Genomic DNA, 27247 nt, shown 5'->3' on the forward strand with positions numbered 1-27247 from the left:
TTTTTACTAACCAGATCCTCAACACCACCATCAAATGGGATTCATCTGCTCCAGTAGTGGACTGTCCCACAGTGTCCTCACATCCAGTGCAGGATTATGGGCCCTGCATCTCTTTCTTTTAATGACAGCAGAGGACATTCTGGGAAAAGGCAAAAGGACTGGTTTAGCAGTGCAGACGATCGTGCAGGAGTGGAGGGTCAGATAAGTAAAACTGCTGTACCCGGTCCTCTAGGCATAAACAGGCAGTCAACCCTTGGAGGGCCAATGCAGCCCTACTGCAAGGGAGGACTTTTTAGTTTTCCAGCGTTCAGCTTTAAAGTAGGACCTCAACCAAAGAATTTTACTGCTGCATCTGTGCTAGTTAAGAGTTTTTACCACTTCCTGTCCAAATGCTACGAAAGGCAATCACAGGGGGACATTTTACACAGAGGTTCTAACCTTTCTACACACTATCCAAACCAAAGATTTTTTTTTTGGGCTAGGTTCAGTGATTATCAACGGGCTATAGTTGGTCATTAGATAAACTATACATTGCCTATAGATGACACATGTATTATCTGCATCCACAAAGGGGACTACTTTATACTAATATGGTAGTAAAGGCTCAAAGTCGTTTGCATGCATTCAATGCACGAAGGTAAAAAAACCTTCTCTGTGCAGCAGCCCCCAGCCCCCCAATACTTACCAGTCCTGTGCACAGGAGCCTCAGCTCTGCTGGGTCTCTCCCTCCTCACTGGCTAAGACCGCAGTGGGAGCCACTGGCTCCTGCTGCTGTCAATCACAGTCAGCGAGCAAATGAGGAGAGAGAGAGGGGAGGTGAGAGAGGGACAGGACTAAGTCGCGGCTGTGTGTGTGAATGGAGACACAGGGCAACGGCTCGGGAGCCACTATTGCAAGCTGCTTGCTCTGGGGGGCACCCAGCAGGAGGGAGGGGCCAGGAGTGCAGGCGGGGGACCTGAGAAGAGGTGAAATCATATGCAGAGATTTTCCAACATGAGGTTTCTCAACAAAAAGGAAAAGGCCACTACACTACACATGTAATGCATCAGTCTGTTGGCTGACTGTAGGATACAAATCCACAAGCAGTCCAGGCAGCACGTGAATCACACAGCATGGGTCGATCTTAATCACTTGGTTCTTCAAACACTGCTCTAATGCTTAGTAATCCCAGGCTAAAGTTCCATCTGAGAATGACACCTCCGGAAGTGTTAATCTCCTGGGTAACCAGTGGTGCTCAGTGGTTGGTACTTCTGACCTCCACCCATTATTGGATAAAGTAGCGATGTGCAGATGAGCAGCAAGAACCATTGAGTGCTGAGGGGGGATCCAGGAGATCGATAGTCTTGAATGGTCTTGGAAGAAGCTTTAGCCAGGCGATACACAGCATCAGAGCAGTGTCCAGTGGTGTGGACAACAGAAGTAGCATTTACTTTGCTTATCAGCAGGTACAGCACAGAGCTTTGAAGGAACTTTTTTGAAGCCACAGATTGGCTTTAGTATGGCAATGGCTATCATAGGCAATTATACCTCAGGCAAAACTGAGCATAGGGTAAAAAAAAAAAAAAAAAATGAATAAGCAAAGGTTAGTGCTAAATGTCAAAAGGAATATACAATTCGGAGATACAGGCAACTGAAATTATACTCAAGTTTTCATGGAAAAGTTGACTTTGGTCCCACCCCCTCCTTTGTGGGCTCTTAATTTGATGGATGGGGCTTGGTAGGCAGGAATGGGTGGAGGAAATTCTAAAAAATGTATAGGAAAAAGTAGAAAAGTATACACAAATTCAGCTACCTAGTCTATCTCTGCATCTACTGAGGATTTTAACACTATATTTGCAGTTCTCTGATTGTTCTTTCCCCCCCAATACCATATAATCGAACTACACACACTTGTGCCAGATTTAATCTAAAGCTGAACTCCAAGGTGACAAAAACAGACATGTGACATGTATTTCTTTTCAATGCATCTCATAAAAGTACTTGAATTTGACATGATTTCTGCCTCTTGGATGCCCTGTACAGCAGTATTTAGAATGGGAGAGGGAGAGGCAGGAGTGGGACCTGCATGGAAATGTGCTAACATGTTGGGAGAAAGAGTGGATGGGGAGAAGATACCATTGTAGCCCTAAACTGTAAGTGGTACCACCCACAAGGCTATTCTGTGTGATTGGGCAGTTATAAGCCCTCATGCACACAGGCTGTTAAAAAACGTTATGAAAACGCCAGTATCTTTGCAGTGATTTTTTTTAACTTTTTTCAGCATTTTTCAGCGTTTTTGCAATAGCGTTTTTGAGCGTTTTTCCGCGTTAGCGTTTTTGAGCGTTTTTTTTTTTTCAAATTTTTTTTTTTTTTTTTTTTTTTCAATGGATCAAAAACGCTAAAAAACGTTGGTGAATGACGTTTTTGAGCGTTTTTCAGCGTTAGAGCGTTTTTACAGCTGAAAAACGTCTCTCAGAACCCACTGGTCCAGGGTTTTTTTTACAGCTTAAAAACGCCTATGCCACTTGCAGCTCAAAAACGCCTAGGTGGGCATGAAGCCATAGACTAACATAGACAGGCCTTTTTAAGCTGCAAAAAAAGCTCAAAAAAGCAGCTGTAAAAACGTCCGTGTGCATGAGGACTTAATCTCTGGATGGACATATTGTAAATACAAATCCTATGGCAAGTAAAACCATTCTTTATTTTTTTTATCTGAGTATTTAGTAGTGTACCTTGAGTTCAGCTTTAAGTACAATAAATATGCCCCTGGTGGGCTACATATAGGGTTGTTCAAAGAAGTTAGATTCTTTCTCAAGTAATCCTCAGGAACAAGATAAAAGAATGAGGTACAGAGGTCATCATGCATTTTACTAATACCCAATACCAATAATACACTACATTTAAAGAAAACCTTACTGAGGAAGTATTTAGATGGGGCAGTTCACTTGTCCACCTGAAAGTATTAGTTTCCTGGCTGCCATGCTGATCCAGTGGATTCAATACTTACGCACTGATCCAAGTGGTATGCAGATCAGGAATTCTGACTTTCTGGATTTCCATGCTTGCTCCAGGGTAAAGCCTAGTACACACAGGCCAAATGTCAGGCAACATTTGCCAGTTCAATAAAAACCGGTCGACATACAGCCCGTGTGTGCGGCAGCCGGTCCGACAGAAGCCGGATGTTTGGCCGGCTCTGTCGGACGAGCATGCTGGAAAACCAGTAGCCGACCGCCTCCTAATCAGCGCTCTCAGCTAATGAAAGTGCACTGACCAGAGTGTTCTGGCAGGGGGGGGTATTCCCCTTTCAGAACACAATAGCTCAGCAGGGAAGATCGCTGCACTAACATCAAATCATTAGTACTACAGCTCTGACCTGAGCTTTCAGTTTGTTCTTTTTTTGGTTCAAACCGCTGGGTTGAACGAAAATAACCTGATAGTATGTACTAGGCTTTAGCAGGCCAAAGCAGCAGACAGCTAGATAACTAGCATTTTCCAAAGAAGGTCATGTTTCTTTTAAGAATGAAAACTGATAATGCAGAGACATGAACTTTAAACGGCAAAAACTATTGAAGAAAGAAATAAATGAGAATTAATTACCAAGAAAAAGAAACCCTCCCTGCCTCTAGCACTTTTATTAATCACATTCCAACACCAGACGCTGAAAGTTCATCAAACTGTACCAAATCCTTTTCACATGACAAGCTCATAAATTAGTCAACTCATTAGAATCACCAAGAGGAATAGAAATAGCATCAATGTAAAAGGCACATTTAAACAGGGACAGGTCAACTGAAACTCTCATATGCCGATCTCCATGTGTCCAAACTTCAAAAAGCAAACACGTCTGCACATCTGCTTTCTGAAAAGTGAAACTTTTTTTTCTCCTGCCGTGAAAAAGAAGAAAATTGCATGTTTCCCAACTTTCTAAAGTAAATCCAAAAGTTATGGAAAAAATAACTCTGACCACACAAACTCAATTTAATATAGGGACTGAGAACAGAATAGCGTACTAACCGTATTCAATGGCGGCTTTTAAGCGGGCGTCTGAATGAGTTGAGCCGAATGCGTTGCGCACAAAACGTCTTCTCCGCCTTAGGTCATCCTCCCAATAGTCCAGTCGCCAGAAATCATGGAGTTGACTAAAACAGAAGAGGGATTTAGTTAGATGCTTTTTATGGCAAACATTTATAGTTTTGGTTTCACATGTCCTAGTTGAACACTATAAACAAGATGAATGCAGTCCTATAATTAAGATAAGGTGGCCTTTTTTATTTTTTTGGGGACATGTTGGGTCACCATTGTAAAGCAAGTGGGAAGCATAGTACCCATAGCACACCATTATGCAAAATAGATCAATTTATCAGTTTGCAGATGTAAAAGAGCAGAAGTCTTTTTTTTATGCATTCATTACACTACTGTTTATTAAACCTATTCACATACAAAACATACTTGCAGTCACTTTTAGAACGCACAAGAAAGAAATGTAAGGAAAGTATGTAGGCTACCATTGCAGATCAGATAAAATTGCTAGTTTCCTGGCAGTCATTGCCAATTCAATACCACAAGTCAACATTTTCAAACAAATATTTTGCAAATGAAGTCAAAATTCCTGATCAGAACAATTGCTCCAGGTCTGTGACTAAGAGCCGGTTCACACTGGGACGACTTGTCAGGCGACTTAGCCGCCTGACAAGTCGCGTTCCGTTCTGTACAATGGAACCGTTCTAATTGGAGCGACTCAAGTCGCTCCGACTTAGAAAAAGGTTCCTGTACTACTTTGGGGACAACTTGAGGCGACTTGCATTGACTTCTATATAGAAGTCGTTTTGCAAGTCGCCGCTGCTGTCGTGTGCAGGTCGCCTGAGGCAGTCGCGCTGCAAGTCGTGCTGTCTCAGTGTGGACCAGCTCTCTTAATAAACTAAAGCAAAACGAGTAGCATGGCAAGCAACTATAATTTACTTAAAGTGCCCACCAGAGCTAGCCAACATGCATTCTTCATATAAAGAGCTTTCTTAAAAAGAAAAAAAAAAAAAAAAAAAAAACGGGAATATAAGCATCCTAATTAAACAAAACTCAGATTTTAAATAAATCCCGGGCGCCTTAAAAGCTGGCCATAGATAGATCCAAATTTGGCAGGTTCAGCAGAGACCTGCTGAATTTCGATCCAACTATGGCAGTTCCATACTGGAGCCAGACTGCTTCAAAGCTTTTATTCAATCAGCACCTGCAGCAAATCGGCTTCAACACTGATCAGTGTATTCTGAGAGTGGAGGCCCCGCTGTCAGAGTTTAATAACACAGCCCGTCAGCTGGCTGAGAAAAAAAAATAGGATTTATTTATGGCCAGCCTAAGGTTAGCGTTAGGATAGTTTTCGTGCACAAGAAGGCATGGTGCACAGAAAAACTATTTTTCGGTTACCTGTTTCCTATTATTTCCACTAAGCAAGGCATTCACGGTGGAAGTGTAGACTGCATTCTTAAAGCCTGTATTGGGTTTCTCAACTTTTAATCTCTTTGTAGTAATTAACTGACTATTATGGTTTTTAACTAATTTATCTCTTATTGCTATCTGTCCTCACACTGCAATGCTCTGCACAGGCATAGCTGAGTAACAGCCACACCCCTCATCCAAAGCGTCCTCACATAAACTTGTATTACATAAATGACAAGGGGGTGTGTTTGACCAGTCAAGGGATTACTGAAAGCACAGAGTCAAACCTTAGCACAACTGCACTGCAGGAGGAGGGGAAGAAAAGACTATGAAATTGATGGTCTATGAGTACAAGTCTATCAAATCTACCAGCAGCTAAAGTCATTGCATCTCAGATGATGCAAGTTTGGTTTCAGCACTGCTTGGTTCCACTTCTACAAAGTTTTTAGTTGCCAGCAAACAAGAGAAACAGGTCATGAGCCTCTGAATCCAGAAGGATGTATGGTCACCCTATAACAGGAAAACCTCAACACACATTTAAGAAACTTACAAATCAAACAAGCATTGCCCAAAGCTGCTATTCCCCAATTCTAAGGTGCCGTGCTAGTCTCAGAGCATTGTGACACATGGCCATCACTGCCCTTTGGACCAGTATGGAGCACCAGTGTCATGTATGTTAAGTAGGCAGTTAAGAAGCGAGCAGCATTTAGTAGATCAGAGATTCTCTTTTATATATGCAAACGAACAAGTAAAATAAAGAAACTTGGGTCTTTGATGCGGGGGTTCTGTATTTACATGTTAAACATCTTGGAGGTAGCCAGCTTTAAATGACTTCTCATACTGCTAAAAAGCATTAATCATGAGGAACCCATTTACTAATGCTGCATCAAATTACAAGTATTAATGACACACAGCTTGCTTTCTTTTACAGTGGTTTTAACAAGGCTTGTAAATCAAAGAACAACCTTCCAATAAACAGTTTGCCTTTTAATGACTATGGGGTCCCTCGTCAGCCTGGAATTTATAATCATAAAATATGACACACATGAATATAGTGGAACCATGATTAAAATAACATGTTGAAATATTCATTGGAATGATTCCCTACTGCCCCCAGCGAGCTAGGAAAATTGCAATTTTATTCATTATTAATAACATAGAATTAGAAGTGCAAAAATATTCCAGCGGGTGGTAATTGTTGCAGAGAATTATTACCCAGCCACTAACACTGTTGTAGTACAATTTTAAACGCTACTGAAGAAAGCAAAGCACTATGGGAAACAGGCGCTAGCAGGTTAAACACCTTTTGTTAAGGCTAGAGCGTGCTATGTCGTAAGTCATAAAATCATGCCTAGCTCCGTTAACTGGTATGAAAAAAAAAAATCCAAAATGCTGCTAGTTCTACTATGAAGCAAATTACATCAGAGCTTCCACAACCAAAATGGTAAACAAAACATCTGCACAACATGACAGTTAAGCCTAGTACACACTTAGATTTTTTTTGGTTCAACCCAGTGGGTTAAACGAAAAAAAAAAAAAAAATGACAGCTCAAATCGGAGCCACTGTACTAACAATCCAATGTTAGTACAGCTACCTCCCCTGCTTTACTATTGTGTTGGGGATGGCCCCCCTGCCAGAACACTCCGGCCATAACCGGCTGAGAGTCCTGATCGGGAGTCGGTGGGCTGCTGGTGTTCCAGCATGCTCGTCCGACAGAAGCCATCTGGCTTCTGTCGGACCAGCTGCCATACACGGGCTGAATGTCAGACAGTTTTTATTGAAGTGTACTAGGGCTTTAGCGGGATCAAAATGACATTTGTATTTGCAGTGATAAGAAAATTGGAAGGAGCAAGATAGAAAATGTTTCTTGTATAACTAACGCCGCCTTAAGTTCATGTCCCCAATTCAGCTAGGGAGTTTGCAGCTGTGGTGACAGCTCTGCACATGCTCAGTTTTCAGTGAGTTTCTAAGTTGAGCGTATCTTACCTATCACATCTGAGCAGCCCATGTGACTATAGAGTCACACATGTGGGCGTATACATAGTGGTAAATGACAGCCCACTCCCTCCTCCTCCATACCCACTAACAAGCTAAGCACAAAGGGGGTGGGATATTACATGTATTAATGGTGGCTTCACCTCCGTCATACGCTAAGACACAGGCTGGAGGGGCAAGACACAGCCTATGACTGGCAGAAATCGGCCCATGCTGATTTTTTTTTAAAATTTTGAACTTGTGACCAGTAGCAGAGGACTAGAAGCTCCATGCAGACAGGTTGGGAAAGAGCTGGGACATGTGACAGCTGTGTATTGGTTAGGAAAAAGGTACTTAGATTTTTAATTTTTTTTATTAAAATAATTACAGTGACAGCATCCATATACAGAAATAGAACGGGCAATGTAAATTAAACAGTGTGTGTTTAATATAATTTTATTCAGCTAAAATACAACCTATGCATGGTGTGCCTTCCCACTATGAAGGCTGGGAGAGAGACACTCTGAATGGTCTTGATGGATTATGTGCAATACAAGGCTGTTGCATGTATGAGCTTCTTACACATTGCACGGTCCACCATACAATAAAAGCCGTGCACAGGATGAACCATGAAGAAAGATTTGGTCATCCTCGCCAAGGCTGAAATCTATTATGGACTGTACCCCTAATGAGTTGTATTGGACGCTCTGATTTGTATTTCTACAAATACTGTGTGTGTGTATGTATATATATATATATTTTATACAGCTCTGTACTCATTAATAAATCAAAAAAATTACTGATTTTAATTTGTGGAGTACCCTCTAGAAAGTAGCTCATTACAAGTGGAGCATTTTAAGAGGGAGTAATCCAGCTGGTTTGTCTTGCACTAAATCAGTCATTAAGGCTCCATTGACACCTGCTGCGGCCACGGCTCACAGCATGGGGTCCAGTGCGTCCATGTTCACCGATACAGGTGTGAATCAGGTCTGAATTTTTGCCTGAATTTGCACCTCAATCAGACCACAAGACGCACAGGACCCTTTGCAAATGCAGACTGCGGCGGGTCCGGAGCTGTGTGAACCAGCGGGAAAACCGGCATCCAATTCGCATGTATGTGAATTCAGCCTAAAGTAGACCTGTAGGCAAATTTTGGATAGGGCAAGAGAGGGTTATAACCCATCAGATTTTTTTTTCACCATCTTTTCCCTTCATATCCTGTCTCATAGCCAAACAGGAAATGAGAGGAAATACCAGCAACTTAGGAGAATTCCTTGGGAGCCACCAGGTCACCAGACCAAGTGTCCCTATTTGAAGATTTCCTCTCTATTACTTTTCTGGGGACACTTCTTTTACTTTCACTTTCAATGATGATGGTAAACAGGACAAAGAGGGTGAATCTCCCTAATGGGGGCACAGCTAGCAATAAAAACTGACAGATGTTCTAATCCTTCCGCACTCTATCCAATACTAAGAAAAAAAAAAGTTTTGCCTTAAGTTATAAACTTTGATTGTGGCTTTTATCTTGTAGTGCGGTTATCACATTTTTTCACTATCGTTTTTTGAGTCTGAAGTGGAGAACAATACAATCTCGTTTAGATGCACCAAAACTATGTAATATAAGGGCTAGACAAACAATCTGTTCAATTTGTATCAAATCGGGTAAGCCTTTGTACCACACAGCTGATGGCATATCCAAGGGGAGATTGTATAAGTAGACTTAACAGTACATGATCAGCTTAAAGCGGAACTAAACCCACTGCTTTAACTGTTCCAAAAAAGTTGCACTGAAGGCATGCCGTAAATGATCACTGCCACAGTTGTTTTCAACTGAACTGTAAATCAAATGGCTGGTGTCATAGCTGATCGCATGTACAGCACCATGGCAACTACAGATCAAACAGAGGCTAAGATGGCAGCCTCCTTGGCTGTAAAGGATAGGAGGGTTTAGTTCCACTTTAAGGCGTAGTGGCCCAACTGTCTGCAATAAACAGGTTCTCTCTTCTCCAAACCAAAACTCTTAGATGACAGCTGCATTCCGATTTATCACCATGAACATTTCATCCATGGAGGTGCAGGATCTACTGTGTGTGGAAGTACCAAATGAAATGTTTTAGTTCAAACAGCAAAGTTTATGTTGTCAGCATGTCTGGATTTCACCAGTAACTGATCTTTTCATTTTGTATCACTAATCAACCCGAAACATGCTATATTTTACTAATCTCTCTCATCGTTCCAAAATAAATGGAAACAAGTGGAAGGAAAAGCTTTACTTCTAGTTGAAAGATAAAAGTCATGGCACTGAAAGTGCAATGAGAAAATATATCTAATTGCAATCCCCAAAGCCCGTAAACCCAGTTTAAACCTGACACTACTACAGACAGCAACTTGCAGCTATCATCACAGGTGTTGATAGGAACAAATATGTTCCCATGAAATGGAATATAGCATTTAGACAAGCCATTTTTCAGTCGGCCTTATGACATGCTTTTTTTTCCAGAAGTTTCTGTGTTGGAAAATGTCTGCATTATATTAAAAAAAAAAGTCACGACTGTAGAAATGTTGATGAAGAATTCATCAGCTACCAATGTAATGGCCGATTCATTTTTCTTGGCATTAAAATTTGATGTTGGGCAAAACTTTTTTTTCTTGTTTTGGACAGAGTGGGAAAAGTAAAAAAAAAAACCTTGGGTAGGCTTTCATTGTTGTGTCCCCAATGGGTTGATTTCCCCACACTTCCTTTCCTACTGAAAAGGGGTGAGGGAAAGAATAGGGAACCTGTCTAATGTAGACAGAAAGCAAAAAAAGGTAGAAGTAAAATGGAAAAAAGTATATGTGCCTCCTTGTTCTGGGGCACCCTGTTTTTCTAAAGCTGACCACAGATGGATCGAAATTCAGCTGCTTCAGCAGGTACAGACCAAATTTTGATGAATGTGTAGCTGTTTCTGTTGACAGAAGTTGATCATAGGGGGGATTTCTTCATCCACCTGGTTTGTGTGGATGGAGGAATGTGTTAATTTTTTTGTCATTTAGCCAGCATCACTCAACCCACTTCCTATGAAGCCAGGCTGTAATGGGCACGCCAGAAATAAACAAAAAGAGTGCACCTACGTAGTGTAATTCCCTTAACAAAACTATGCCCGCATGTCATAATAAAAAATTTTACCAACCAACAGGCATAACTATGTGACCAACAGAATATGAATTGCCAACATAGGCGTAACTTCAATGTTGCATCATACATTATGTGTTTCAAGGGCACACCCCCTTCATCAGAGATCGCACTCCATTTGGTTGCTTTGTGAAGAATACTTTCCTTTTTGTACAGCATTGATTGCATATTTTGGTATGTTACGCAAGAGCATAGATGGTATTCTGCTTGTTTTACTTTTCATGGACCCCTCTCAGAGACGCAGCACCACAGTGCCCAGCACTCATAATTTAATGGTGCTTTCTGCATTATGGAGGACTACCTATTGCTGGAAAAAAGGAGAGGAAGAGGACGAAACCCCTGCATGTCACGTGAACAGACCAAGGACCCCTGAAGTGAAGGTATGTATACATACTTGCACATCAGTATTTAAAGGGTAAGTTCACCTTTACAGAAAATCTGTTAGGTGAACTTACACTGGATCCCCTTCCCCATTCCTCCCGGTCCCGCTGTACCTGAGGCCGGCGATCACCTGCTAGGAGACATTGGATCACTGCTTCATTGGTCCAAGGATTTCAAATCCCTGTGGCTTAATCTCCTAAATGTACCTCGTAAAGGTACGTATAGAAGGCATTCTAATTGGTCAGCGCCATGGATGGCGCCGACCAATCAAAACCCGTCTAGCCCGTCCTGTCAGCGTGGAGAAGAGGAGAGGAAGCCGCAGGGATTTCAAATCCCCGGACTGGCGAAGCAGCGACCCGATGTCTCCTGGCGAGTGATCGCGGGCCTCACATACAGCGGAACAGGGGGGAGATAGGAAAGGGGTTCAGTGTATGCTCACCTTACAGATTTTCTGTAAAGGTGAACTTACACTTTGGCTTACAGTACTGCCTCTTTCTGGCTAAGCCTTAATTGGGCTTTAATGTATTGCATGCCAATACTGTGAATCTAACAAAAAGAGATTGCTGATTGGAACAGAGAGCACACAGATGACATTAGTAAATTTTTGTTCCTTCGCTAGTGAATCAGTTTTGATGATGCAGTATTACTTTGATTACATAAACGTGGTGGGGAAAAGTAAATGATCAGGGCCTACATTAAAGGGCCACAACACAGGCTGAATATCGGGCGGCATCGGCCAGTTCAAAAGGAACCAGCTGACATTCGGCCCGTGTATAGCAGCCGGGCCGGCTTCTGTCAAAGAGGCATGACCGAAAAAAGTCTCCCTATTGGCACTCGATCAGCGCTCTCAGCCAATGGCTGACCGTTGTGTTCTGAGGGCGGGGGATCCCCCTGTTAAAACACAATAGCTCAGTGGGGGAGAGCAATAAAATATACTTACATTGGATTGTTAGTACAGCGGCTCCTCCTGAGCTGTTCAGCCTACTGGGTTGAACGAAAAGAAACTGCTAGTGTGGACTAGGCTTTACACTTTAATTGCTTTATATATAAGTACACAAATCAGCCACAACAGCTAGGTAGGGCACACCAATCCTAATCAGATGTGGATAATTTTGCCCTTTCAGCACTTCCAGAAGACTGGATAGTCTGCATAGTGCATAATATGAAGAGTTGGGAAAGCACATTAATTCATATATAGTCTCCATATTTTCAGATGAGCAGAAACTGAGTCCAGGTCTGTATATTTACATGATCCAATTACCAACATCCACAGAGAAATGTGGAGAGGTCTTGTGCACAGATCAAATTCTAAGATGAAGGTCAGTCCTAGGTAAGTAGGCTGTGACCTTGTGAACCTAAAGCATAACTGAACACACAAACATAACATACAAAGCAGTTTACAAGTCAGTTATGGTCGCTGTATTAGTTTTCTTTTATTTTTATGTGGTGTTCCTCCAAACAACGCACTCCCTGTCCCTTTGTATCTATATTTGTTTCTCCATTGTATCTGTGTAGGGAGCAATGGTTTTCACACAATCTACGCTTCCAACGCATCTGCCTAGTAAACATGGGCCGAATGTCAGGAGGCATTGGCCGGTTCAATAAAAAAACAGTCGACATTTGGCCCGTGTGTATGTCAACTGGTCTTACAGAAGCTAACACGCTGAAAAGCCAGCAGCCGACCGGTTCCCGATTAGCGCTCTTAGCCAATGGCAGAGAGCGCTGACCGGAGTGGGTGCTCTGGCGGGGGGGGTGTCCCCCTGTCAAAACACAACAGCTCAGCGGGGGAGATCGCTGTACTAACATGGGACTGTTAGTATAGTAAACTATTAGGCCTCATGCACACTGGACGTTTTTACAGCTGTTGTTTTTGGCTTCAGACTTTTTTTCTGCAGCCAATAAACTCCCCTGCATGTTATACTATGCATCCATGCACACATAGGCTGTTATCAGTTTTTGGCAGGGTCATTTTCTGGTTGGATAAAACTCCCCAGAAATAGTGGGTTTTGAGAGGAGTTTTTCAGCTGTGCAGTTATCAATTTTTTTCCTTTCAATGCTGAAAAAAGCAGAAAACAGCTTAAAAAAAGCGAAAAAACACTGAAAAACTTGGCTATTCGGCGTATTTGAGCCATACGATTTTATGAGAGTATAGTTTTGCTAAAAACGCTGAAAAACGCTAGTGCAAAAACACTGAAAAACTCCCTCTACAGCTACAGCTTTCTACAGCTAACGTTACTGTCTTTTTTATAACGTCCAGTGTGCATTAGGCCTTAGTGTGTACTAGGCTTTAAAGCAGTGCTTCTCAACCTTTCTAGTGTCGGGACCCCTTGATAAAATTTCCCAAGTTGTGGGGACCCCTAAGAGTAAAATAATTTTTGTAGCATGGGTTGTCAGCACCCAAGGCAAGACAAGTAATTTTCGCCTCTAACCCATGAACATTTAGCACTCCCTGAGTCCCTTCCACTCATACAATATTAAAACCCGTTATGGTACATTTTAGGATGTATCACTCTCTCTCTTTGTTCTCCTTTCTTTCCCTTTTATCTCTACCAGCCTAAATTTCTTATTTTTTTACCCATCCCTTTCTCTAGCCGTCTTTCTTGTTCTGTTTCTTATTCTTTCTCTTCCTTTTTCTTTGTTCCTCCCCCTCTTTTCCTCTCCCTTCCATGTATTCTCCATTTATATTCCTTCTCTTAAGCTGGCCATACACTATACAATTTTCCTGTTCAACTTTCCTTTAGATTTACCAAAACCATATAATATGAGGTCAAACCTAAACCCTTTCAATTTGTATGCAATCAGACAGGCCCTTGCACTACATAGTTGAAGGTAAATCTAAAGGAAATTGAATCAGAAAATTGTATAGTGTATGGCCAGCCTAACTCCTTGGTGAGGGGGGTGGGGGGATGGGATGAGTGGCAGTGCTGGGGGGAGTTCTGATCAGCCAACTTAGGTGCTCTTGATCAAGGTCATCTGCTGATCTGAGAACTGTAGTGGGGACTTTTAATGGCAACTATAATCACAGGTAGTGTTACTCACTATGTCTCCGACTTTGTGGTGTCTCGTAGCAGTGACACCTATGCCGAAATCAGGAGATAGGGTCTCCTCCAGCCCCTCCCACTTCACATTTCTCACCAGTCAGCTGACTTCTAGTCTCTGCCCCCCAGCCATGCTATGAACTGAATGGGCGGCTGCGAAGAGTCTGAGTGGGCGGCCGCGGGCTCCAGGAACAGGCCTGCTGGGCGGCTGCAAAAAGGCTGCGGGCTTCAGAACAGCCCAGGATTCGGTGCCCCCTGGCAAATCATCATTCGACCCCCAGGTTAAGAATCACTGCTTTAAAGAATATCTAAAGGTTCGTTTAAAAAAACAAAACAAAAAAACAAACATTGCATACTTGCTTTCTCTGTGCAGTTGGTTTTGCACAGAGTGGCCCTGATCCTCCTCTTCTGGGGTCCCTCAGCAGCGCTCCTCCTCTTCTCGAGTGCCCCGTTGGAGAGCCGCTCTCCCTCGGGGCACTCGTGTGGGCTCACTCCCATGTCCTGCGTCTATTGACACAGACAGCAGGACTTGGCCCCACCTTCCGACTCCTGCGTCATTGGATTTGATTGACCGCAGCGGGAGCCAATGGCTGCACAGCTATCCATCTATCCAATCAGGACCTGAGACACTGGCCACAGCCAATGTGCTCATCCCCGTTACTGGACCGCGTTCAGGTAAGAAAAAGGGGGGCTCTGGGGGGCTGCTGCATCACCGGAGGTTTTTCACCTTAATGCAAGAATGCATTAAGGTGAAAAACCCTGAGGGTTTACAACCCCTTTAATCTCTGTTACATAGTGGATTGAATGGACAAGTAGTTTGCACAATAAAGATAAAGTCATTTGTACTTTCTTTTATGCTCTCAGGAAATGACAAGGGAAATAAAGGCAGCAGCAACAATTTTCTGTACTTGCTAAAAATGTTCTTAGTCTGAAAAGTGAAAACAAATACACAGTGGTGTAGTGGATAGCACTTTTGCCTAGCAGTAAGAAGGGTCGCTGGTTCGAATCCCAACCATGACACTACCTGCCTGGAGTTTGTATGTTCTCCCTGTGCCTGCGTGGGTTTCCTCCTGGTACTCCGGTTTCCTCCCACACTCCAAAGACATGCTGGTAGGTTAATTGGATCCTGTCTAAGTTGTCCCTAATATGTATGAATGTGAGTTAGGGACCTTAGATTGTAAGCTCCTTGAGGGTTAGGGACTGATGTGAATGTACAATGTATATGTAAAGCGCTGCATAAATTGACGGCGCTATATAAATAACTGAAATAAATAAAAAATAAAATACAGCTACCACATCTAAAAATAGATAAACTGCAATATACACAATATTTGTTTTTGGTTTTGTTTAAGAATTGTACATTTTAATGTCTGACTGAGTATTTTAAATGCTACAACTGCACAAAACAAATTCATACACACATAGTATAACTAACCATAAGAACTAAATTACAGTCTAAGGCCATAGCAGGATTCATGTACACAGATATCATTAGTCGAACAATATGAAGACAGAGGACTGTGAAGCAAGATTTATAGCCTGTGCTTAACTGCTCTCATACCCACTTACTAGCAGCTTAATCAACTTCATATTTCCGCTGCAAAGAAAGACGTTTTTAAGTATTATAACCATCGACACAGGAACATGACGAGACACAAGGGGTCAGGGCTCACTATTCAGAGATCCTAATTCCAGGGTCCTGACCTTTAACAAAGCTCCTTTCAGACTATGCATAGGACTATTTTCCTACAGAAACAAAGTATACTCATAAACACAGCAGGGATTTTTCTTTTCACATTACATATCCTTATTTCTTTCAATCACAGTTATTTTGGAGGAGTTGCTGTAGGAAAATCTAAACCTTGAGGGGAACTGGCGCCCTTATATTTTAATTATTAAGGGGCTGAAGAACAGATTGGGTAGATATAAAGTGTTCCTATAGGTAGATATACACATACAAACACAGCTATACACACTTCATTTACTAAGCTAGTGTATAAAGCAATAAGCATTAAGTCCTATAATCCATGTCAACCAATGAGAAATCATCTTTCACTGATCTAATTATGATAAATGTGATAGACTGCTGAATGTTTCACTGAAGCTCTATATAGACATAATAAGTACACACCCATGTATCGCCTATATCGAATGGCAAATTGCTTTAGATTAAGGCTCGGTTCACACTTGTGCGACTCAAAAGTCACACGATCTTCAGTGCAACTTTACACTCTCTGGCACGCAAGTCGCATCAAAGCTATTGAAATCAATGGGCATGACTTGTCATGCGACTTTGTGTGCCCAAAGTCACAACGAATGTGAACAAAGCCTAAATCTGCATTTTACCTGGGCCATTAACAGCCATTGAGGCCTACAGCTGGGCCAGTAAAATGATACGAGATCTAGTTGCCTAAACTTGAATCTGTCATTTTACAAGCATACATAGTGCAACAGATTAATATTCATACTAAGCTGAGGTACAGGGAATAGAAAGTAATGGTTTCTCATTCTGGGGAAACCTTTCAGAAAAAAAATCTAATTTAACTAATTAGCTCTCTTCCTGAGCAAGTTCAGTTAATGATGTTTGCTGTGACTGATCTGGATGGAAATGGGAAGATCAGGTGATCATTCTTGGATGAGTTTAGGCACATTAAAGTGACAGTCACAGACATGTCTTCACTGCATGTACCAAAATCCAATAACATTTTTTGTTATTCTTAGATTTGGATAGCATTTTCACTGTTTGTGACCCTTTGGGGAGACTTGCCTTCCCCTCCTGCCCCTTGTATTGCCCTGACATTGACATAGAATTGTGGAGAAATCTCCCAAAATGGGAAATTACAATAACAGCTATGCAAATAAAAATTTACCATTAATACAAGTTTCTATTTTTAATTCAGCGCTGAAAAATAAAATGACTCTGAAGCTTAAAGTAATTCTAAAGAGGAAAGATTTTTTTTTTCCAACAACAAACATGACATACCGTATTTATCGGCGTATAACACGCACTTTTTTCCCCTTAAAATCAGGAGAAAGTCGCAGGTGCGTGTTATACGCCGATCCCCTGCGATCCCGAGCTGTCACAATTTTAAAATCGCCGACCGCGATTTGAAAATGGCGCCGCCGGCGCCGAAATACACCGAGCCGGTCCTCGGCTCTTTCCGGCGGCTCTCGTTTACTTTCGGCTCCACTCGTAGTCCCGAGCGGAGCTATCCGAACCTACTCGGCTAGGTTCGGATAGCTCCGCTCGGGACTACGAGTGGAGCCGAAAGTGAACGAGAGCCGCCGGAAAGAGCCGAGGACTGGCTCGGTGTATTTCGGCGCCGGCGGCGCCATTTTCAAATCGCGGTCGGCGATTTTAAAGCTCAGGACAGGGGATCGAAGGCTGCACTGGGAAAGGCTGCACTGGGAAAGGCTGCACTGGGGAAAGGCTGCACTGGGGAAGGCTGCACTGGGGAAGGCTGCACTAACAAGGCTGCACTGAGAAGGCTGCACTGAGAAGGCTGCACTGGGGAAGGCTGCACTGACATGGCTGCACTGAGAAGGCTGCAATGATGGGCATTTAAATGTAAGTTTTTTTTCCTTCAACTTCCCTCCTAAAAGTTTTTTTTTCCTTAAAATTCCCTCCTAAATTGGGGTGCGTGTTATACGCCGGTGCTTGTTATACGCCGATAAATACGGTACTTACCTCCTATATGAAATGGTTTTGCACAGAGCAGCCCTGATCCTCTTCTTTTTGGGTCCCCCCGCAGGCTGTCCTGGCTCCTCCCCCCTCCTGAGTGCCCCCAAAAGCAAGCCTCTTGCTATGGGGGCTCCTGAGCCATGCACTGTGTGTGCATTCACAAAGTGTGGCTTGGCCCCACCCCTGCTCTCTACTCATTGGCTCACTGGCTGTGATTGGCTGCTGTGTGAGCCAATGAGGAAAGAGGGACTTGGGAGAGCAGCTGCTCTCCTGCACATCGGTGGATCGAGATGGGGCTCAGGTAAGTATGGGGGGGGCTGAGGGGGGAGCTGCACCCCAAAGGTTTTTTACCTTATTGTATTGAATGCATTAAGGTAAAAAACCTTGAGCCTTTAGAACCACTTTAACTGATTAACAGTTGTTTTTCAGATGGATTATCAGATTCTGGTATACTTATTAATGGGCAAATCTGAAAAAAAAATCTTGTTTTTGGGCACACAAAGCAAGCTTTCAGTACTGGCACAACTGACCGTATGATGAACATATTCATTTCTTGGTGCTAAATATGGAAGAGGTTAGGAAGATTTCAAGAGCAGGACATATAAATTGCCCAGTTTATTTTTCTTTTCCTATCTCTTTAGGGTCATTTTGGTTTTTTTTTCCTGAACCTTTTTACACTGACATATTAAATGTAAGCATATGTTTACATTACTGCAGGTTATTGTTTCCATAAGTAAAATACTAATCATATACAGTGCCTTGAAAAGTATTCATATCCCTTGAAATTTTCCAAATTTTGTCATGTTACAACCAAAAACGTTAATGTATATTATTGGGATTTTATGTGATAGACCAACACAAAGTGGCACATAATTGCGAAGTGGAAACAGAATGATAAATGTTTTTTCAATTTTTTTTTACAAATAAATATGTGAAAAGTACATTTGTATTCAGCCTCCCTGAGTCAATACTTTGTAGAATCACTGCAATTAGAGCTGCAAGTCTTTTTGGGGGATGTCTCTACCAGCTTTGTACATCTAGAGAGTGACATTTTTGCCCATTCTTCTTTGCAAAATAGCTCAAGCTCTGTCAGATTGGATGGAGAGCGTCTGAACAGCAATTTTCAAGTCTTGCCACAGGTTCTCAATGTGATTTAGTTCTGGACTTTGACTGGGCTGTTTTAATACATGAATATACTTTGATCTAAACCATTCCATTGTAGCGCTGGCTTTATGTTTAGGGTCGTTGTCCTGCTGGAAGGTGAACCTCCGCCTCAGTCTCAAGTCTTTTGCAGACTCTAACAGGTTTTCTTCTAAGATAGCCCTATATTTGGCTCCATCCATCTTCCCATCAACTCTGACCAGCTTCCCTGTCCCTGCTGAAGAAAAGCATCCCCACAACATGATGCTGCCACCACGTTTCACAGTGGGGATGGTGTGTCCAGGGTGATGTGCAGTGTTAGTTTTCTACCACACAGCGTTTTGCTTTTAGGCCTAAAAGTTACATTTTGGTCTCATCTGACCAGAGCACCTTCTTCCACATTTTTGCTGTGTACCTCACATGGCTTCTCGCAAACTGGACTTCTTATGGCTTTCTTACAACAATGGCTTTCTTCTTGACACTCTTCCATAAAGGCCAGATTTGTGGAGTGCACAATTAATAGTTGTCCTGTGGACAGATTCTCCCACCTGAGCTGTGGATCTCTGAAGCTTCTCCAGAGTTACCATGGGCCTCTTAGCTGCTTCTCTGATTAATGCTCTCCTTGCCCAGCCTGTCAGCTTAGGTGGACGGCCATGTCTTGGTAGGTTTGCAGTTGTGCCATACTCTTTCCTTTTTTGGATTGGTGGATTGAACAGTACCCTGTGAAATGTTCAAAGCTTGCAATATTTTTTCATAACCTAACACTGCTTTAAACTTCTTCACAACTTTAAACCTGACCTGTCTGGTGCGTTCCTTGGCCTTCGTGATGCTGTTGTTCACAAGGGTTCTCTAACAAACCTCTGAGGGCTTTACAGAACAACTGTATTTATACTGAGATTAAATTACACACCGATGCACGCCACACTTTTCAGATATTTATTTGTAAAGAAAATTGAAAAACCTTTTATCATTTCCCTTCCACTTCACAACTATGTGCCACTTTGTGTTGGTCGATCACATAAAATCCCAATAAAATACATTTATGTTTGTGGTTCTAACATGGAAAAATTTGGAAAATTTCAAGGGCTATGAATACTTTTTCAGGGCACTGTATACGGTTTACTAATACTTTCTACAAGTACACAAAATATTCTAAATTCCTCAACAGACCTTGGAAGACCATGGCACTTTGAAACAAAAATGTGAATAATCACCAGCTTGCAAGCAGAAAACAGCAATTTATGCGCTTTGTGTAAAATCCAATAAACCTCCATTATAATCCTTTTAAAATGTTCCATAAGTATTCTCCAGGAACAGGCTAATCTTTTGATAATTGTTATAAATGGCTATAATCAAAGCAGAAAACCACTGAATGCAGAAAGACTGTTTTCAATCAAGCTGGTTGGAATTTGCTAACCTTTGGAACTATGAACACTACAGCCAATAATCATAATGCAAAAAAAATGGAAAATGCATTGTTTAGTAAATGTGTATTCGAATATAAATTAGTAAATTTTAATTTCCTGTTCCGATCCTTTATTGGAATTTACATTATTGTGCATTGTTCATCTTTTCTCTATTGTGTTTCTTTTAGCTCCCTGACAACAGATTAATTAAATCAATCCGAATGTCAGTAGGTAAAGTATATTTAACATCTTGCCGCCCATTTAACCACTTCCGGACTGCCGCACGACTATATGCGTCCTCAACTTGAGGACGGATATAATTGTTATGGCAGCAGCTAGCTGCCATAACCCCAGTATCGCCATGTTCGGCCAGCGGTCCACTACAAGATAAAAGTGGTTTCTGCACACCCCCCACCCCCCCGCTGCGATTCGGTGCCCTCTGCCGCTTACCGGAGCCATCGGCAGCGGCGGAGGCAATTGGATCCTTCACGTGGCTGTGCACAGAGATGAGTGAGGGGAAGATGGCCCCCACCCGTCTCCATGACAATAGAGGGCAGAAGCGACGTCAAAACGTCACTTCTGCCCATAGCTCTTAAAGGGACAATTTTTATTTTTTTTCGTTTTTTTTAAACAACATTTTTTTTTATTGCATTTTAGTGTAAATACGAGATCTGAGGTCTTTTTGACCCCAGATCTCATATTTAAGAGGTCCTGTCATGCTTTTTTTCTATTACATTCCTTGTAATAAGAATAAAAGTGACATTTTTTATTTTTTTTTTTAAAACAGTGTAAAAATAAAAAATAAAAGGTAAAATAAAATAAAAAAACATTTTTTTAAATGCGCCCCGTCCCGCCGAGCTTGCGTGCAGAAGTGAACGCATACGTGAGTAGCGCCCGCTTATGAAAACGGTGTTCAAACCACACATGTGAGGTATCACCGCGATCGGTAGAGCGAGAGCAATAATTCTAGCCCTAGACCTCCTCTGTAACGCAAAACATACAACCTGTAGAATTTTTTAAATGTCGCCTATGAAGATTGTTAAGGGTAAAAGTTTGTCGCCATTCCACGAGCGGGCGCAATTTTGAAGCGTGACATGTTGGGTATCAATTTACTCGGCGTAACATTATCTTTCACAATATAAAAAAAAAATTGGGCTAACTTTACTGTTGTCTTATTTTTTCATTCAAAATTGTATATTTTTTAAAACAAAAGTGCGCTTGTAAGACCGCTGCGCAAATACGGTGTGACAGAAAGTATTGCAAGGACCGCCATTTTATTCTCTAGGGTGTTAGAAAAAAAATGTATAATATTTGTGGGTTCTAAGTAATTTTCTAACAAAAAAAAAGTTTTTAACTTGTAAACAACACATCTAAAAAAGAGGCTCAGTCCTTAAGTGGTTAATACATATGAGTGGTGGCAAAGAAAGTGGGCTTTAATGCCCACATGATGACCATATTCATCTATGGGCAGCAGAGATTTTTGTACTGAGATCACGCTCACAGCACAGAGACCTAGTCTACAAACTCTTGGTCTGTACGAAGGATCAGGAACCTGTGGGACCTGCTCCCAATCATGTGACCACTATGACAGCCAATCACAGTTGTCACATGGCTAGGCCTTCTCGGGTATACAAGCCCAGTTAAAGGGAAGCTAGGGTGGGCAGAAAGGGGTGGAACCCAATAAAAAAAAAATGTACATGCTCCAGATTACCAATTCTTTGATGAGGTGGCTGCATTAAGATTTATTTTCTTTTTTTTCAGTACTTTTTCTGAATGTACAGTACTTGGCCGCATTCATCTTTCCCTCGATTGCAACCAGTCGTCCTGTCCCTGCGGCTGAAAAACATCCCTACAGCATGATGCTTCCACCACCATGCTTCACTGTTGGGACTGTATTGGACAGGTGATGAGCAGTGCCTGGTTTTCTCCACACATACCGCTTAGAATTAAGACCAAAAAGTTCTATCTTGGTCTCATCAGACCAGAGAATCTTATTTCTCACTATCTTGGAGTCCTTCAGGTGTTTTTTAGCAAACTCCATGCAGGCTTTCATGCGTCTTGCACTGAGGAGAGGCTTCCGTCAGGCCAATCTGCCATAAAGCCGTGACTGGTGGAGGGCTGGAGTGATGGTTGACTTTCTACAACTTTCTCTGATCTCCCGATTGCATCTCTGGAGCTTAGCCAGAGTGATCTTTGGGTTCTTCTTTACCTCTCCACCCAAGGCTCTTCTCCCCCGATAGCTCAGTTTGGCCGGACGGCCAGCTCTAGGAAGGGTGTTGGTCGTCCCAAACATCTTCCATTTAAGGATTATGGAGGCCACTGTGCTCTTAGGAACCTTGAGTGCAGCAGAAATTTTTTTGTAACCTTGGCCAGATCTGTGCCTTGCCACAATTCTGTGTCTGAGCTCTTCAGGCAGCTCCTTTGACCTCATGATTCTAATTTGCTCAGACATGCACTGTGAGCTGTAAGGTCTTATATAGACAGGTTTGTGGCTTTCCTAATCATGTCCAATCAGTATAATCAAACACAGCTGGACTCAAATGAAGGTGTAGAACCATCTCAAGGAAGATCAGAAGAAATGGACAGCACCTGAGTTAAATATATGAGTGTCACAGCAAAGGGTCTGAATACTTAGGACTATGTGATATTTCAGTTTTTCTTTTTTAATAAATCTGCAAAAATGTCAACAATTCTGTGTTTTTCTGCCAATACGGGGTGCTGTGTGTACATTAATGAGGAAAAAAAATTAACTCAAATGATTTTAGCAAATGGCTGCAATATAACAGAGTTAAAAATTTAAGGGGGTCTGAATACTTTCCGTCTCCACTGTATCTTCTGTATAGTCCAAATTTATGAGAACAGCCCAGGGTAACAACACTGCTGAAGATGCAGTACAGGAAGTGCTCTACCAGGTGAAAATAAAGGGTAAAAAGCCAAAGAAAAGGTAAAAAAGAAATCCAGCCACCTCATTAAATGACTGGATATCCGCAATATATTATATTTTTGTTTTTGGGTTTATATACACCTACACACAGAAATAAAGACTATAAAGTATATGTTTTCAGGCTGTATGCAAGTATGTAAAAGTATTGTATTTGATATGTACTATTACTACATAGTGTATCCAATCAGATCTTACTAGGAGTCTTTGGAGCATGCTGAGATTTATGGTGATGTAGAAGGGCATGCACAGAAAGTACTGTATCCTTTTAACTTGTGGTAAGATCCATTGGGGCCGTTTCACACTTGTCTGTTCTCGTACAGTAATGCACATGAACTTTACTGCATGATAATGAATTTCAAGGTGAAATCCAGTTCCTTCCTATGTGGCTACTTTACATCTATGTGCTGAAGTTTACTGTGTTTTTAAAAGGGAACTATAAGGCCTATTCACGTGTACGAATGTGTGTTATCACATGCTTCAATGCACACATATAGGTGTGAATGGACCCTCAAGCTATCATATACACAGTTCTAGGGTTCTCCTACATTGGAGTAGAACTGTACAGAAAAATAGCATCTCTACCAGTGGAAAGGTGACTTTTTTCAAGTCTGAACCAGGAAAACAAAAAGCTTTGTTCAGCAGCAAGATTTCTTATTTTGCATTATAAAGTTTTGCTCATAAGTTTACATACCCTGGCAGAATGTATGATTTCTTGGCCATTTTTCAGAGAATATGAATGATAACACAAAAACTTTTTTCCACTCATGGTTAATGTTTTGCTGAAGCCATTTATTATCAATCAACTGTTTCCACTTTTTACATCATAAAGGCAACAGAAACTACCCAAATGACCCTGATCAACATACCCCAGTTCTTAATACTGTGTATTGCCCCCTTTAACATCAATGACAGCTTGAAGTCTTTTGTGGTATTTGTGGATGAGGCTCTTTATCTTCTCGGATGGTAAAGCTGCCCATTCCTCTTAACAAAAAGCCTCCAGTTCCTGTAAATTCTTGGGCTGTCTTGCACGAACTGCACGTTTGAGATTTCCCCAGAGTGGCTCAATGATATTGAGGTCAGGAGACTGAGATGGCCACTCCAGAACCTTCAATATATTCTGTTGTAGCCAATGACAGGTTGACTTGGCCTTGTGTTTTGGATCATTGTCCTGTTAGAATGTCCAAGTACGTCCCATGCGCAGCTTCCTGGCTGATGAATGCAAATGTTCCTCCAGTATTTTTTTTATAACATACTGCATTCATCTTGCCATCAATTTTCACCAAATTTCCTGTGCCTTTGTAGCTCACACATCCCCAAAACATCAGTGATCCACCTCCGTGTTTCACAGTAGGAATAGTGTACCTTTCATCATAGGCCTTGTTGACTCCTCTCCAAATGTATTGTTTATGGTTGTGGCCAAAAAGCTCAATTTTGGTCTCATCACTCCAAATGACTTTGTGGCAGAAGGTTTGAGGCTTGTCTCTGTGCTGTTTGGCATATTCTAAGTGGCATACTTTGTGGCATTTGCATAGTAATGGCTTTCTTCTGGCGACTCGACCATGCAGCCCATCTTTCTTCAAGTGCCTCCTTATTGTGCATCTTGAAACAGCCACACCACATGTTTTCAGAGAGTCCTGTATTTCACCTGAAGTTATCTGTGGGTTTTTCTTTGAAATAATAGTTGGTCTACCTGACCGTGGTTCAGTTTCAACAGAATCCCTCATCTTCCACTTCTTGATTAGAGTTTGAACACTGCTGATTGGTATTCCCAATTTCTTGGATCTCTTTTTATCTCTTTCCTGTTTTATACAGTTCAACTTCCTTTTTCCGCAGATCCTCTGAAAATTCTTTTGCTTTCCCCATGATTCAGAATCCAGAAATGTCAGTGAAGCACTGGATTCAAGATGTCCAGAAACTCATTGACCTTTTATACACACACACTAATTGCAAGCAAACAGATCACAGGTGAGGATGGTTACCTTTATTCGCCATTCAAACCCCTTTTGTGTCAACTTGTGTGCATGTTATCAGGCCAAAATCGCCAGGGTATGTAAACTTAATCAGGGTCATTTGGGTAGTTTCTGCTGCCATTATGATTTAAAAGAGTAAACACAGTTGATAATAAATGGCTTCAGCCAAACACTAACTAACTGAAAGAAAAGTGTTTGTGCCAGGGCATGTAAACTTATGAGCACAACTGTATATGCTATGCTAAGGATGGGATAAGAAGCAATATACTTCAGTTGGTCAGTTCATGGACAACAAATGAGCTGCTCCCTCACTGCATTTTCACAGACTAAATGGTAGGTTAAAAGACCTGGGCATGCTATATTGCAAACAGGATATTTTCATTAAACTGCCCCTGGAGCAAACTTGCTTTTTGCCCATACAATAGCAACATGCCTTTCCCTAGAAGCATATACACACATTTTCTTCGCCCCCCCAGTGCTCCTTTCAACCCAGAACAAAAAAAAAAGGACCTGGGACCTCTGAGTATGAAGAAGTATGTGGGGGTCGTGAAGAGTCCTCAGCCCAACACAGAGGTTACATTGTTTTTTCACTCCCAGCAGCTGAACCACGTGGCATGGCAATAAAAGCCTGTGCCACTGGGGAGGGCTTCATTAAATTTGCCCTTTTTTGGGCAAAAAAACCCAAAACAGGCTCACCTTTACATATACCTGATACACAGAGATGAAACAAATCCTCCTATATAAGTTGTACCTGTTTATCTTCTCTACATCCGCTAAAAGTGCAGAATTTATAAGCTTGGCTGTGAATTCAGGAAAAAGGGGGCAGAAAAGCTGAAGTTACACTCTGCAGAGCCCAGTGGGGAGAGCTCTGAGAGCTGATTGGAGGGAAGAAACACACCCCCTTCACACAGCGCACAGAAACAGAGCTAAAGCTGTCAATCTGCTGGAGATCCCTTCCGTCACCATTTTTCTCTTGGTGTCAGGAAAAAAAATTGTCAGAAGTGACTCATGCTAACAGCAGAGGAACAAAGCAACTGACAGAAATGACACTAAGGCTCACACCTTAGCGATTTTCTGCTTGCAGCTCTAAAACACTCAACAAGCCAAAGCTCATTAATTTCAATGGCCCCTGTTCACGTGTGAGCATTCTGTCACCTGACGCAAAAAGCCTGTCGCTCAAAAAAGTACATGAGCTTCTTTTTGGCAGATTACAAACATTTTTGGCCCCATGACTTCAATAGAAACGCCTGACTTGAGTGTATTACAAGCATTTTGTTGTGTGTCTTCTGCTCAAACAGCAGCTCCCCCCCCCCCCCGTGCTTTCTATTGGCTTAAAGACGCCTGAAGATGTAAATCACTTGTAATACGCTTATAAAATGCTTGTAATACACTCCTAAAAATGCTCAAAAACGATCAAATAAAAAAGCCAGTAAATCATATTTCATGTCTGAGGTTTACAACCACTTTAAGAACAATGCCAGCGGAAAACAAAACAACTACTCATATCCAAGCATTTTTCCAGTGTATATAACAGCTGCAACTTGCATGGAAACATTAGTAGTGAGAGCAGTGCCCTTGTTGAGTTTAGCTATAATGCTGCAATACTATACCTGGACAGAATCTTAGCCATAGCTTCTTCCCATGCCTACCCTTTGGACCATCTATGAAAACTATCACACTGGTAATGCTCATGCTGAGCTCTACCTTCTATTAGCCATTCTAAACAGTTTTCCTTCCACTTAGGATAAAACCTAATAGAAACTTGTCCGACATTTGGCCTGTGTGTACTGCAGTCAAACTGACAGAAGCCGGCCAGAAGGATTGTGACTGAAAAGGTCTGCCAATCGGTACCCTATCAGCACTCTCAGCCAATGACTGAAAGCGCTGACCGGCGTGTTTTCTGGTGGGAGGGTCAGGAGTGGGGGCCATAACCGTCAGAATACAATAGAACAGCAGGGGAGATCGCTGTACTAGCATCGGATAGTTACTACAGCAGATCTTCCTGAGCTGTCAGGTTTTTTTTGTTCAGCCCTGCTGGGTTCAACGAAAAAAAAACTACTAGTGTGTACTAGGCTTTACAGAGCCGGCCACTCTTACTGTAAACCCGATTTCAATTTTCAGTGGCCATGT

The 27247-nt window shown here is 41.9% G+C and overlaps 1 protein-coding gene across 9 annotated transcripts in view; it reads right to left on the minus strand.

Annotated features, from left to right (window-relative positions):
* NBEA (neurobeachin) overlaps positions 1-27247 on the minus strand; it is a 919734-nt gene that overhangs the window by 260645 nt on the left and 631842 nt on the right. For all 9 annotated transcript variants that reach the window (XM_073613318.1, XM_073613319.1, XM_073613325.1 and 6 more), the window contains one exon: positions 3994-4118. In XM_073613318.1, the coding sequence (XP_073469419.1) occupies positions 3994-4118 (125 nt within the window). The remainder of the gene's footprint in view (positions 1-3993; positions 4119-27247) is intronic.

Source organism: Aquarana catesbeiana, linkage group LG02 (genome assembly GCF_042186555.1).
Source record: "Aquarana catesbeiana isolate 2022-GZ linkage group LG02, ASM4218655v1, whole genome shotgun sequence".
Classification (NCBI taxonomy): Eukaryota; Metazoa; Chordata; class Amphibia; order Anura; family Ranidae; genus Aquarana; species Aquarana catesbeiana.